Source organism: Lepisosteus oculatus, chromosome 24 (assembly GCF_040954835.1).
Source record: "Lepisosteus oculatus isolate fLepOcu1 chromosome 24, fLepOcu1.hap2, whole genome shotgun sequence".
NCBI lineage: Eukaryota > Metazoa > Chordata > Actinopteri > Semionotiformes > Lepisosteidae > Lepisosteus > Lepisosteus oculatus.
In genome coordinates, this window is record NC_090719.1 from 8,068,456 (window position 1) to 8,082,910 (window position 14,455).

At 37.0% G+C, this 14,455-nt stretch overlaps 1 protein-coding gene and 1 long non-coding RNA gene across 4 annotated transcripts in view; one reads left to right on the forward strand and one right to left on the reverse strand.

Moving 5' to 3' along the window:
- Positions 1–14,455, reverse strand: part of garnl3 (GTPase activating Rap/RanGAP domain like 3) — a 141,408-nt gene that overhangs the window by 29,293 nt on the left and 97,660 nt on the right. For all 3 annotated transcript variants that reach the window (XM_006640646.3, XM_015366920.2, XM_015366922.2), the window contains exons 12-20: positions 12,784–12,892; positions 12,485–12,530; positions 12,265–12,371; positions 11,649–11,764; positions 10,341–10,445; positions 9,483–9,557; positions 7,672–7,783; positions 6,936–6,962; positions 4,922–5,023 (exon numbers count right to left, since the gene is read on the reverse strand). In XM_006640646.3, the coding sequence (XP_006640709.3) occupies positions 4,922–5,023; positions 6,936–6,962; positions 7,672–7,783; positions 9,483–9,557; positions 10,341–10,445; positions 11,649–11,764; positions 12,265–12,371; positions 12,485–12,530; positions 12,784–12,892 (799 nt within the window). The remainder of the gene's footprint in view (positions 1–4,921; positions 5,024–6,935; positions 6,963–7,671; positions 7,784–9,482; positions 9,558–10,340; positions 10,446–11,648; positions 11,765–12,264; positions 12,372–12,484; positions 12,531–12,783; positions 12,893–14,455) is intronic.
- Positions 1–14,455, forward strand: part of LOC138224941 (uncharacterized) — a 212,181-nt gene that overhangs the window by 7,648 nt on the left and 190,078 nt on the right. The window lies entirely within an intron of this gene.

The following is a 14,455-nucleotide window of genomic DNA, read 5'->3' on the forward strand; positions in this document are numbered from 1 at the left end:
TGGTACACTGATTTTTCCTGCTTGTTCTAGCTCCAAGGACTTCATCATACATTAGGGTGTACACATATATTGAAAAACCTGAAATATCTGCTGCTTTTCTGAGGCAACCTCCCTGTCTGGAACACTCATCATCGTTTTTGTGATGATTGTTGATATTGTTATAAGACCCTCTGCTGACGTTTTTAAATCGCTCCTCAGAATGTACTTGTTAGACCTAATTCTTTATTTTAATTTCATATTTTCTTGTTTCATTTTTCCGCTACTTGTACATTTTTCTCCTGTATATTTTATGTAAAGTGCCTCAAGAATGCTCTAGATTGAAAGGTGCTGTTGTTTATAAGAATAAAATTGATTGATTGATTACAAGCACTGGACAGTGCCAGCAGTGTGAGTATTCACAGATTCATCATACAGTACATGCTACATCACGTGCAGCACGGAGACAGTGGTAACCATATAAATGGGCTCCAGCTTGTGTGGTACAGTTCACACGTGGAGCTTATTTCTCTCGGAATGCCGTTTCACTCAAAACAATTAAAATAGAAAAGCTGAATTGCTTTGCTGTTTATTTTCAGCACTAATGCATAATGTAAGATAATGCTAATGCTGTACTGTATCTGAGAAGGTATTGTTGAAGATTCATTAGGTCAGACCACCAGGCTGTATCAGTGACCTGGTCTGTGGGAGTCTGGTTGTCTGTACCACCATGATCAAGTGGAAAAAACACAGTAGTTCCGTGTGCGTTGATTACTGTCAGGCAACTGCACCAAGTAATTAGGGCACGAAGAAACACCTCTACCACAAATCTATACAGTACCTTGCGCTCTTCTTAATCTAATCCAATGTACATCCATCTTATTCTATGCAAACATTAACACACATTCAGAAGATTCAGACAGCACCCTAACAATGCTTTTGATTGGTTAAGTGAGGGGTTATTCTTTGGCTTCTTTGAGGGAGGATAGCCTAGTCACAGGCGTGAGGCAGTCAGAACCCCAAGGTGGAGTGAGATAGTTTCCTGCCAGGGCCTTGATGGAAGTGGAGGAAGGGTGCAAAGTCCAGCATGTGGGAAGGAAGGACTAATAAACCTCATAAATAAATAATTAGTTTTTTTCTGGACACTCCACTCAGGTGCTTTACAGATAATGGGGACTCCCTGGCACCAGTGTGTAGCCCCCACCTGGATGATGTGACGGCAGCCATAGTGTGCCAGTACGCTCCCCACACATCAGCTATGAGTGTGGAGGAGAACAGAGTGATGAAGCCAGTTCATAGGAGTAATAGGAGGCCATGATTGGCAAGGGCCAATGGGAAATTTGGCCAGGACACCAGGGAAACACCCCTACTCTTTTCGAGAGACGCCCTGAGATTTTTAATGACTACAGAGAGTCAGGACCTTGGTTTTTACGTCTCATCTAAGGACAGCGCTTTTTTGCAGTATAGTGTCCCCCGTTGCAGGGTGATTGATATACTGTAACTGCTGACCTTTATTTACACACATTGTGATATTATGAGTTTGGGATGGTGTTCTTTCCTGAGCTTTATTTTCTAAACTCCATAAAAAATGTGAGTATGGTAACTATTAAGTCTTTAACTAGGCATTAATTGTAAAGTAAAAACTTAAACTTATTGTTTATTCATAAATCCCAGTAGATTTTCACCCCACTTATAATAATGTCTCACTCAGTGCAGGCTAATGTATTGCAACTGTGTGTCTTAGAAATTATAAGATTTTTTATGCTTAAAAAAGTAAATCTGCATAGAAACACAAGAGCTACTCATTTTGTCTCAAAGCAGTGTTGACAAAGCCAAGATTCATAAGAAGATTCAGTCTTTTTTCAGAAGCTGGAGGTGGCTGTAAAGATTTGCACAGAGACCAACACAGTCCACTGCCAATTCCATTCAAGAGGTGTCATATGCCAGCTTTTGAATTCCCATCTGTCTCTCTTCCTTATGTACTCTGCTTGCTAATCAAGCCCTCTTGTCCCAATCTGGGCTTTCTGTCTGCACAAAGCTCCCACTTCAAACCAACAACCCTGAGCTCTGATTACCATTTCTGTTGTTTCTTTTTTGCATCATTGAAGGTATGAAGTTGGCTCCAACGTTAATGCTTTTACACTTTAATGCATTTTTTAATTTAGTTTGGAACCACTAAATACCTGCCTCCATGAAGTGATGCATTCGCTATGCTTTAAACAGAGCACAATGCATGTGTAATTGCCCACGTCTCAAAACACAGCCCTATTACTTTGTGGTTATTGTTATAAGATCTGGCAGTCGATTTATCATTACAGCTCATGGCCCTAGATTAACAATCCCAACAGTTTCCAATTCCTCTTCTGGGTATGAAGGTAATTGCTTCGACAACATGCCTTGTATCATGACATGAATAAGCTTCCCTCCCTCATTTTTTGAGACAGTCACTCTTCAGTGAAACAAATGCAGCCGGTTAACCAACGTCCATTTTATTTCCAGGGATAATGAAGCTTCTTTTTCCCCCCCAGCAAACCAGTTATCCTTAGAATTTTAATTGCCAAGCGCTCAGGGATGTCATATTGCAGACCTGAAGACAGGTTTTAGTGATGGTTCCTTGGGGATAGCTTTGAAAGCTTGTGTGTCTCTGCAGCCTTGCCCTTATTACCTGAAGCATGAGCAGGCATAATCATTGTGGAGCTGTCTGGGCCACAGTTGCCAACGTCATCTCGCAGCTTAGCCAGGGTGGACAGTGAATGGACAAACTGTACGTGCCACTCATTTCAATTGCCTAATGGGGCGTATGCTTTGGTGGCATTTTATTAGGGCCGTGCATTTGTCTCATACACTGAAAATAAAGAATAATTTCCACATGATGGGGAAACTGGATATTTGTTTCAGATTTCCAAATCTACTGCGCATTACACCTTTTCTGAGGCTCAGGGATAGGGATTTTTGTCCAGTGTCGTAGGGGAAATGTTTCCTTTTAGTTTTATCTGACAAATTATTAGACGTCTTATATTCTCTAAAGTAATCTGTAGAAGGAGAACTGGTTTTCTCCTTTACATTACACACTCACAGGTGGTATAAGAATACAGAAATTGCATGGCATATACGTAAAGGTAAAAGCATTTTTGTATTAATACAACTTTTACCAGTACATCATTTAAAACGGATCTTCTGCAATGTTTTGGATTGAATGGAGATATTAATATGGGTAACCAGGTGTCTTACAGTCTACAATAGTTCCTTAATGACAGAATTTAGTGTACTATTAATGTTTACTGTTTATTTCAATTTCTTGTATAGACCCATATGCTTCATTCAGATTTATTTCTGTCAACTTGTAAGATCTAATCATTAGATGATTCATTTTATTGCAGAGGAAGAAAAATCTTCATCTTAATTATGTTGTATTGACATGTATGGTGATATCAAGTATAAGATTTATTAGGCACAGATATGTTGAGTTGTCATTCAATAGCCTTTAAACAATATACCAGCTGTTAAAAGAGTGCACTTTTGCAGTAACTGTGTTGTGCTGTCACTCTGGATCAACAGAAAAAAGGAAACACTTGACAGGAATATAAAATAGATTACCTAATAGTTAGAGGACATAAAAAACTGCTTGTAACAGGTTAGGGATTCAGAAGTATAATTAGAACTAACGAGACATGTGAGCAGAATTAACAGATGGTAGAGGGAGTAAGACGCAATTGAAATATTAGTTTGAACACACAAACTTCAAATTTAACGTTGCTGTGCCTAAAGATGTTTCTTACTGAAACTTTACATACTCTCCTTAGACTTTAGGCGCTATTACACAATCAGTTCATTTCTCTAGATTTAGGAAATAGATACCCAGATCCCACTTTGACCAAAAGTTTATAGTCTTTTTAAACCACCTGCATTGATCCCCTCAAATGTGTAGAAGAAAATAAACACGAGGAAGGAAATGAAAGTTTGCAACTTCAATAAACTGAAGAATATCCAAGTAAAAATGGTAGAACTGTTACTGAAACTATCGTAAAAAAAAAGGAAAGACACAGGTTTAGTAAATCTCTCCAGTAACACCAATGAGGTGAAAACTATGAAGATGTCTAGTCCTTGCATTGCTAGCTAAAATCAGAGCACTTTAAACTAAAGATGTATGATGTACTGTAGGCAACAACCAGCACATGAGGAAGTGCTGGGTGCAGATGAGTAGAGTACCTTTTGATGTGTGCGGGAAGATTGATCAACAGGATCCTTGGTGTGGTAAAGAGTTTCTTTTTTCCCATATATTATTATTACATATGCTTACCCTGCTCTACCTGTGCCTTCTTTATCATTTTAAAGTGTGGGGGGAAGCACTTCAACAACCAAAAATATGAATTGTTATAGGGAAAAATCAGGCTATTAAAAGCTTTAATTAAAACAGATCAGCATAAAGACACAGTTGCAACTTATGACACTGTTGGAGAACCTTAACAAATACTGTACATGGGGCTACTGAATATTCAGCTGTAGTCCCAGAGTGGGTAGATTTCTGGGAAACTGTCAGGACAAAGCTCATCAGACTAGAGGCCCTTATTGCAGCATAGTGCACATTTGCATGCAGTTGTAGTAGTAGTACTACTAGTAGTACTATGAAAAGTAGTAGTGTATTTCTTATATTTGTATTTATATTTACTATTTATCATTAACCTACACTGTTCTTTCCTTAGATCTACTGTAACAAATTTGACATGAATGGTATATAACATCAAGTAATTTCCCAAACAAAAGAAATGGTTTCATGCTTTTTGGCTGATTGTGGATGAACAATACATTTATAAAGTTACTACTGGTTAAATTGTGATCCAGACCTCAGCTCTAAAGTTCTGCTGTTTCAGGCACAGTGTCAGGAGTACTCTGTAGCAGCTGGACACTTCAGCTGTTTATGAAAAATCAGAAATGAACTGGTTACCTTTGTCGGTCCTGGTGATTAAAAGATCCTGAGCTTCAAGGACGTGCATTTGCTTCACAAGCATTGTCTTGTCAAAGACCTGAACGGGTGAAGGTTGTGAATCTAGGAAAGAAAATAATTATATATGCATGTATGCATATAAAAAGATTTATTTCAGGAATGCTGTTTTTGAATACTTCTTGCATTGCTGCATTCATAATAAAGAAAAAGCTTTAAAGATTGCCTTATTCAAACTTGTATCTCGGATTTAGCAGGACCTAAAGCTTTTGTCAGAGTCAGGTATACAAAATGTTCACCACTAAAAACAAGAAGATTAGCTCTCTGGTTCATCTCATCAAACTTCAGACTTGTTTTCCAGTACAGCGTTTTTTCCACTGCATAGTTGTCACTGATTCAAACAGCATATCAATGCTGACAGATTTTTTCATTAGCATTTTAAACTCCATTTAGACAGTTGAAGAATAAATTGAAGAATATCCAGATAGAAAGCAGCAGTAATGTAACGTCTAAATGTTTGTTTTATGTAAACATTTGATATGGTGTGGAATAAAAACAAATTTTCAATTTGTCTTTATGGAGATAAACACATTTTTAATTTCAACCTTCATCAAGTGGTAGGAGTATAAGTATATAAGAACTGACATTCTGTGATCTTCGGCCTTAAATTGGACTCTAAAATTGAAAGGAATTGAGGCAGGGATTTGTTTCACCACTTGGGCAAAAACAGACAAGTCACAGATGCATAAAGGTACTGAATAATGATTTAAATATTGACAATTGAAATAACATACTGTACAGAAAGCAGAACAACAACTAAGGGCTGCTGGTAATCAATAGCTTTGAAAAATCCCCAAGGGTCTTGTTAACAATGTACTGGCAGTCTTCTCTAAATACATTACTGCCTCCTCATGTCTGCTGTGCTGATCTACAGTATATACATGATTATATACATATATGATCAAATACAAAGATGCAATGTGTTATAAGGGCACTGTAGTCAATGCCTGTTTTGCCTATTGTCCATTATCAATAGATCTGCTCTGTTTTGCAATCGTACAACTGGTCAGCATTACAAAAGGCAGTATACATCCAAAAAAGGGTAATGCTAAAAGGGATGTAGAAAGCAGATGCTTCATTTATTAAAATTTTGATTTACTACAAAGAGTTAAGTTACATATCTTCCAGAAACGGTGCAGCTTTATGGATGTAGTAATAGGTTTATTCCATGCTGAAAAAAAGAAGAAAGAAAACACAACGTTTTGGCCGTAGAGCCTTCTTCAGGTGTCCCAACCTGAAGAAGGCTCCACGGCCGAAACGTTGTGTTTTCTTTCTTCTTTTTTTCAGCATGGAATAAACCTATTACTTGTTCCTTTGCAGCCTACGCATGCTGATGTAGCTACCCTCCTGAACTACTACAGCTTTATGGATGTGTTTATTCTAGGAAAAGGGTAAAGATGATCTGCTTTCAATTGCACTTGTTGGTTCAAAATTTATTTTAAGACCGTTCAAAATAGGGTAGGTGTACCTGTAGTCTTAGACATACAGTATTATATCATTTTACAATCAGCCCTGTAAAAAGTCAATTCCTGATCCCTTGATGCTGCCTTTGGTATGCGGAAGCTGTGATGTCAGGATATGGACTCTCCTACATACTAAACAAGATTAATGGAATTGTAAGTGTGTCCTCCCATGCATTTGCTTCACTTGTCTGGTAATCTAGTACATTATCATTCAGCTTGTCCATGTTATTGAACTTTGCTTTCAAAACCATTGATCTTCTGCATCTAACTCTCATTCAATCTGTGAATAACGTGTCAATTTCCTCACTGAAGATGGTCATGCTTTAAATTATTACGACTATGAATATTTCCTCTGCTGTTAGTTTAGAATGGAAGATTGAGGCTGAGACTTCCTTTTGTATTAAGATTCTAGCAATTATCACAAAAAAGGATCAGAAAAAAAAATTATATATATATACTGTACCTGTTACGAAAAAAAAAAAGAAAGTGCTTACCCATGCTTAAATTACAGGGATCTGGAGCTAGAGTGGAAAAAACAAGGAGTTAATTTTAAATAATTCCTAATCATTTAATAAATTATTGTTAGTATGCTTTCTCACAAAATATTTGTATCTGATTTGTTAATTATGTGTACGTTTATTAACTCTTTTCCAAAAAGCTACTGCTAGTTTATTATACAGAACAATTTCACAAAGTTTTTGCTTCCTTTAGTTTCTTTTTCCCCATTGTAGAGTATTTCCTTTTCTAGTATCCTTCTTCAAGAGCTAAAAAACCCAAAATGGCTGCAGTTGTGTTCTAGTATTTATTAAAGTAAAGATAAATGTATAGTACTGTAAGGCCTGGCCTCCTGCATTCAAGTTCAGACTACTCTAGTACAGACTCAATACAATCAATACAATACATGTTTTCAAAATATTTAGGAACACAAGCAGTGCTGCCTGCAGGAATGATGTTATATAAGAACATTTGTCAAAAGTCTACAGATGAGGGCAGAGTTTAATTTAGGTCAATTGTCTATAAATGAACTTCGAATTAATCAAAGGAATGGACAGGTACAACAAATGCATTTATTGAATTACAATCAACTATTAAGATGAACCCAGTTTAGTCATGGATTATTTTCCCCTAGGTGGTTTAGGTACTGTTAGCCATTACAAATCCACACATCCACAATAGAGCCCTTAAGAAGTTTGATGCAATCAATAAGACAGCCATGGCAAAAGCACTTACCATCTAGTAGTACTACTCCAGCATCTGTAGCGATTAGTAAGGACTGACCCCAGGAGTCACTGCAGACTATTTCATAGGAAAAATTACTGCAGAATGACTGGGATTCCCAAGGCTAAGGATACGCAAAACACAAAGAATTAGTATGCAAGGAAAAAAATGGGTAGTTCTATTGCATTAATATGGAAATATTTTCAAAACACTCCTCCATGAGGTAGGGTACAGTATTATAGCATCTAAACAGTGTTTTTTTTAAAGACTTTGACCTAGTTCATGCCGTGAAACAACTGTTTTCCTTTGCCAGCATATAATAAATCCAAAGTTTCAAAAACAAAATGTGTGGCCAGCTTCTCTCTGCACAGCTCAAACGTTTTCGTGTTTCTCGCACGCTGTAGCGACTCTCTGCTCCGTCCGAGAGAAAGGGGGAGTCAAGGACTATATTACATTTATGTGACTTGCATGCGCTTATCAGTTTTTATTTCTTGTTTATCATATTACTTCTTTATGGTTTGTAATAAAATATGTTTTATTTTATAATGTATATAAAAATATATTTTAGAGGGTCGTTATCAATTAGGTATCCAGGAAAAACCCAATACCTTTTGTATAGTACATGCCTCATAACGAACAAAATAACATAATGAAACAGATGCTGTAACAACATTGAAAGTGTTGAAAAAAAGCTTTTGCACCAGTATTATGAGGCATAGAGGTCACCACAAAGGCATTTTATTTGCACTTTGAATACCAGAGAATATATGTGTTTAAGAGCATGTAACAGGTGCACCTTTAATTTATTCAGGAAGATGCCAATAAAAGCCCCTTATGTTCAGAGTGTGTTGCAAATCCTTTAGTACTGTATATGCTCTGCTCACGACACATGAATGCAAAACTGTTGACGGTGCTGCATTACTTACAATCTGTACTCAACCATTGTTGTACATTCCAGAAAGCTCCATAAGAGTTTAATTTGCACTACAGCAACAGACATTTGTTTTCTGTGTTGCAAATACTTGCCTGGAAGACATTTTTCTAATGTAATAATGCCAACATTTTGATCTGGCATGTTGTGGTTTCTGTGTCTGTAATGCAACACCCACAGTAGTGTAAAGACACGTCACCTGGTGGAGAGTTCAAGGCAGAATGAGTCACTAATTACATTTATATGGTTTGAACCGAACCTAGTGCACATGGACAAGCCACTGTGTCTTGCAACAAACATTTATACAGTTACTATTGAAAAAAGGATGCTGTCATTTTGACACACTTTAATTACGTTAATATGTCTCTAACTTCTTTACTTCTTCCTTATATAACAAAATTTAAAGAGAACACCAAGTCAATACCTAACAAAATCTTTTCTCATAAAACGAAGTGTATCTTTTGCATAGTTTAATGAGTTTTAATGACCGGGGAAAGACAACACACCACATCTTGGCGCTGATGGCGATGTATTATGCACACCAACGCAGTAATACTGCAGTTAGCGTATGTATACACATTGTTACCTTATCGGACTTTATTCTGCATCCTAGAATTCTATGGTTTGGGATTCCCAAGCTGTAATTTTGGAAATCTGCACTGACAGCCAGGATAAACTATATGTGGTGAATGTGCTCTTTTTTTTATGCATGTATAACAAAAAACCTCATGTTAAATAAGACTAAATCCAAATCCATCTTCAGAACAAAAAATATTCACTTGTTATGTCAAAGAAAGCACAGTGCACTATCACTGACAGTGTGAGCTGCAAAGCCCTTAGAACTTCAAAACTCTTCTTGAGGCCTTAAGAAATAGTAGTACTTTTTACTCACTTCTTTCCTACATAACCCTGTAGTAACCAAGCTGGTGGGAGCATCACCTCTCACTATTGTCTTCAGCTTCAGTGCCTTTAAAAGAAGAGATTATTGTGAACCTGTTTTGGAACACAGTTTATACCGCGCTTTTTACAAAAGCTTTCTGGTCATTGTTTAATATTATGATATTAATCCTTCAAATATCTCAAGTTGATGATTCGAAGAAATTTGTAGAATGTGACCACTGATGAAGATCAGAGACAACAGGTAGATCAGCATCCTCAGAAATATCTTATAAGATATTTTCTCAACGTAGTGCAGGATAAACTAATTTGTCATTACTGCACTGCAAATAAAAGCTCTTCCATTAACTGTTAAAATATTTCATTATGGTCATTTATGTACAGCAAATTAAACAAACTGAGAGTTTATAAGCTCTGTTTTTTCATTAAGCCTACGTCCTTAATTAGACAGCAAGCATTCCAAACCAAATTAACATTATAGCGTCCTTAATAAGATTTACTTGGATGTCAAATTTAGAGTTTTATTTTGTACATTTTTCTGCAAAAGAGTTGCATTGGAATTGTGGTAATAAAAAGTGGATCCTTGACCTAACATTACTAGCAAACTGCTCAGCTTTGCAACATTTTCATTATACTCGTCAATCAATTTATCACCTGATTCAAAAAGGTCAGACCTAGTAGTGTTGAATCCTCGATCAAAATATATAAGACACAAGCAATTCAATTTGAAGTACTTTGCATCAGCAACATTTACTGTAACTGTCATTACGAGGCCAAACCTTGTTCTTGGTGAAAAGCTTAGGAGTCTGGCTAGATGCTATTCTGAAATAATTTTTCAAGTCACTTGTCTCACCTGACCTATCCTGACAAACTCTGCTTGTCGCGCCTCCTCTTTTTTCCTGGCAGATTTGGGAGATTCTGGCAGAACATCACTGAACGATCTTCTATTCAGCATGTTCTGAGGGGGAGAAGATAAACATTACCCAGGAATAGCAGACAGTATACAACCTCTTCATTTTCTTGCTCATACAGACTCTTAAGCAGGGCATTGTTTGAAGTGTGGATATGTTTTATACCATTTTAGGAGTAACTTAAGATGATACACAAGAAAGCTGGGCTATGACAATTTCAGTTCAGGTGGGTAGCTGCGTCAGGATGCGTAGGCTGCAAAGGAACAAGTAACAGGTTTATTCCATGCTGAAAAGAGAAGAAAGGAAACGCCCAAAGAAGAAGAAAGAGACAGAGAAGAAACCTCACACCCGCAGAAGGCTCCACAGCCAAAACGTTGTGTTTTCTTTCTTCTCTTTTCAGCTTGGAATAAACCTATTACCTACTTCTGCAGCGACCCGCTATGCCTTCCTCTAAATCTTTTTCTTGATCTCTTCGTTGTTCCTTCTCTTCCTCCCTGGGCTACATGCCCCCCTCTCTTACTAAACCAGCATTGTGTCTCTTCACAGCGATCTGTTCCAAGACCAGGCTTTCTAACCACCTCCTATTCCTTTACAGATGTCGTCGTTATAATATAATTCCTAAAGGATTTTGCCTGAAGTTTAACACTTTTTCCTTTGACTCTGACACCACCCAGAGTAACACTCAGAGACTTCTACAACAATTTTTGAGGAAACTAATGCTTTCTACCATTTTCTCCCTCAAACGACCCTTTCGGACTGCAACATCAAAGACGCTAAGGAATTTTTACGGCTTACACCTCAACAGCATCTTCTCTTTATCACAAACCTCATCAGATCTCTCAAAATCGAACTCTACCAGTTCCTCACTTCAGAGAAGGACAAAAAAACATCGTCTTCTACAGAAAAAAAACATTAACACCCCTACTACCTTCACCAACCCTAACCTTGTTGTTACTCTACCTTCTGACTTGTCCCTTTCACGATCCATGCGAGCTCACACCCGGAAAAGGCTCCACAGCCGAAATGTTGTGTTTCTTCTATTTTCAGCATGGAATAAACCTATTACTTGTTCCTATAACAATTTTATTGCATCTCACTAAATGCAACAGCCCCATAGTGAGAAGATGCATCGTGGACAATGAAGACTTGTTGAATCGATCAAATTTGTAGCATCACTATTTTTTGCCTGAGATGTGAAAGAAATCCCATAGCTGTTCTATGGACTTAATGAAATGCAGTCCAGTGATTACCTTATGTAAGTCAGGAATGAGATCCTGATAGAGAGATCGGATAAGCATGTCCAAGGTCCGCTGACGTTTCTGAGCAAATGTTGGGGTCTCCAGGGTAGCTTTCTCACCGTTAATTACTGCAAAACAATAGGATCAAGTCTGTCTGAAATCAGCAGCCCCAAGTAAAATTCACAATCCAATTGCTTAAAGAACAGGTTTATTATCCTCAGTGGTCAGATGTATGAGCAACATTTCTACCTAATAAGACTGGATTAACAGCTGCAGTTAACAGTTCTGAAAAAATATCAATCACAATAACCGAAAACAAAATGTTTTCATTTCTGCCTTCTATAGAGAAAGAAAATGCATGTGTTGTATTAAATAAGGTAGACATCAATCAATTGACAAACAATTTGTTTTATTTTGCATTTGACTAGATGTGGGCTAAGTGACTTTCTGGAACATGGAAAGCCAAGAAATGCAACAGTCTACCATGTATTTCATATTAATTGACCACATTCCATTAGGAATTATTACCTCCCTTCCATTAGCTTAGCTTGATCTTGTGTTGCTATAAAACTGCAACGAAAAAAATAACCATAAATCAGCATGGCTACTAGAAAGTAAAAGCCCTTACATTTCACTAACAAAAAGTCCCTGAATTCCTGATGATCTGTAAACACTGGCGGAGAAGGAAGAGGAGGACCAAACAGTGGAACACTTTCCTCTGAAAATATCTTCAACCTGGACACAGTCAAAAACACGAAATTAGCTGGGAGAGACACACCAACAATTATACTGAGCAGCAATGTCTCTGCACTATGAAAATGAACACATGCTGTATGAAACAGAATTACCTATAGCTGTCATTCTGGCTGTTGTATCTAACTAAGGCAAAAATATCTATTGTTTCTGTTAAGGAACTTGAACTGATTATGTAACCAAAATTAGTACTTGACAACCAGGATATGAATTTGTCACATCAATTTTATATTTCATACGAATGTACTCTGAATCTTAATAATTCATTTTGAAAAAATGTCAACTCTATACGTTCGGTAATAAACTTGCTGTATTGTTGTGATATGCAGGGTTTTTTTTTCAGTGCCACACAGGTGGGAAGTCTGCAGGCAGAGCTCTTTTTCAAAAAGGATACGTGTGAAATGGGATCGGATCATAGACGGCTTAAACGATGGCGACATGTCGTCTCCTTCTTGGAACACTATCGTGACAATGTCATTTCCAATGTGTCGCTTTCTCTCAACCTGCATGTGCAGAGAAACCAGAGTGACACCCTCAAAATAAAATGACAGACACTGATGTTTTCCCTCCCACCCCTCCAGACGTGAAAAACACAAGAACCTGCTATCCCCTGGTCAGATCGTCATTCGATTATTAACATGGATAAGAAAAATACTGTATATGTGTTAGATTCTAAATGGTCTAATTTCCCTGATAGTGATGCAGAAAAATCACACAGATTTGTAATATGCTGCTTAAATGCTTAGAAAATATAAGTGGCAAAAAACCTACAAAAAAAGACAAACAGCACAAACAAAATCAGCTCAGCAATCGGTACATGTAACCATCAGCTGTCTAAATATGTCTGACAGTTGGATAACCTTGTATTTAACATTCTGTAGAGATGAATATGCCCTGAGGTACTAAAAGTGTTTACTACTGTATAGTCTATGTGTGGGAAACAATGTAGGGGAAATGGTAGTATTTTTGGAAAATTATGGCATTGGGAATTATTAAAAGATATATTTCAGAAGGTATTTCAGAAGGTAGAAATGTACAGTATCAATGGGTGAGGACCAGACGAGCTCAACAAAGCTCTTTTTATAATACCACTGTTTGGGAATCCCATTTACTTCTTGAAAGAGACTATTTATTGACTGTACTCTTGGCTCAGGAGAATAGTCAAGGGAAATGGCTAAGAGGCTCTGATACATGGTTTTGTACTTTAGAAAATCAGTATGTGTTGGCAAGCAGTCAGAAAAGGTTTAAGGTTTTTTTTTAGCAAATAAGTGCTTAAACCATTTTAGCCATCTGAGTTGGAAAATCCTCAGATATAAATAATTTCAAACATTTATTTTTGTTTGAAATGCTGCATGAATTTACAGCCAGATTGGTGATTCTACTAGACTTTCTGACTTGACAACCCAACATAAATAATTTTTTCCTAAGGTAACATTTTATTTTTTCCTCTAAAATATCTATACGGATTTCCACAATGTACAGGACATTCAACTATACATGGTTAGTAAATGGATCAAATATTTTCCCTAAGTTATGTTAGTATTTGTGTTAGTATACTGTATGTGCCTGAGATATTACATGGAAATTTACAATCTACAAATGCGCTAACATCATTCCAAATCATATTTACTTATCAGAATAGATGGTTCCCCATTTGAATCAAATGGACAATTTTCAGCTCCATCTGAACATGAAAACAGCAAGCTCTTATTAACAAGAATGAGCAAATTTTTAGCAACCATGTAAAGAATTAACTCATGTATTTTTTCATCCTAACTCCAATAGAAGAAATAGAAATGTAGTTTATTCATGTTTAAATGTCTCACACTGTGTGGCTCTATTAAATTCTGGAGACCTTCCAGTCATTTTTCTGCACTAACAATCAGGAGTATTCAAGTGCACTTCTCTGGCTTTAGAAAGCTGACCTTAGGCACAAAGGCATTGAGAATTCTGTGAAGTGTGAAGAGAAGCATAACTACAGATCTAAATGTGGTCAAATTCCAAACCTCATCCACACTTCTATTGGAAGACTTCATGATCTAATGAAGAGCACTCAGAGAGCTATT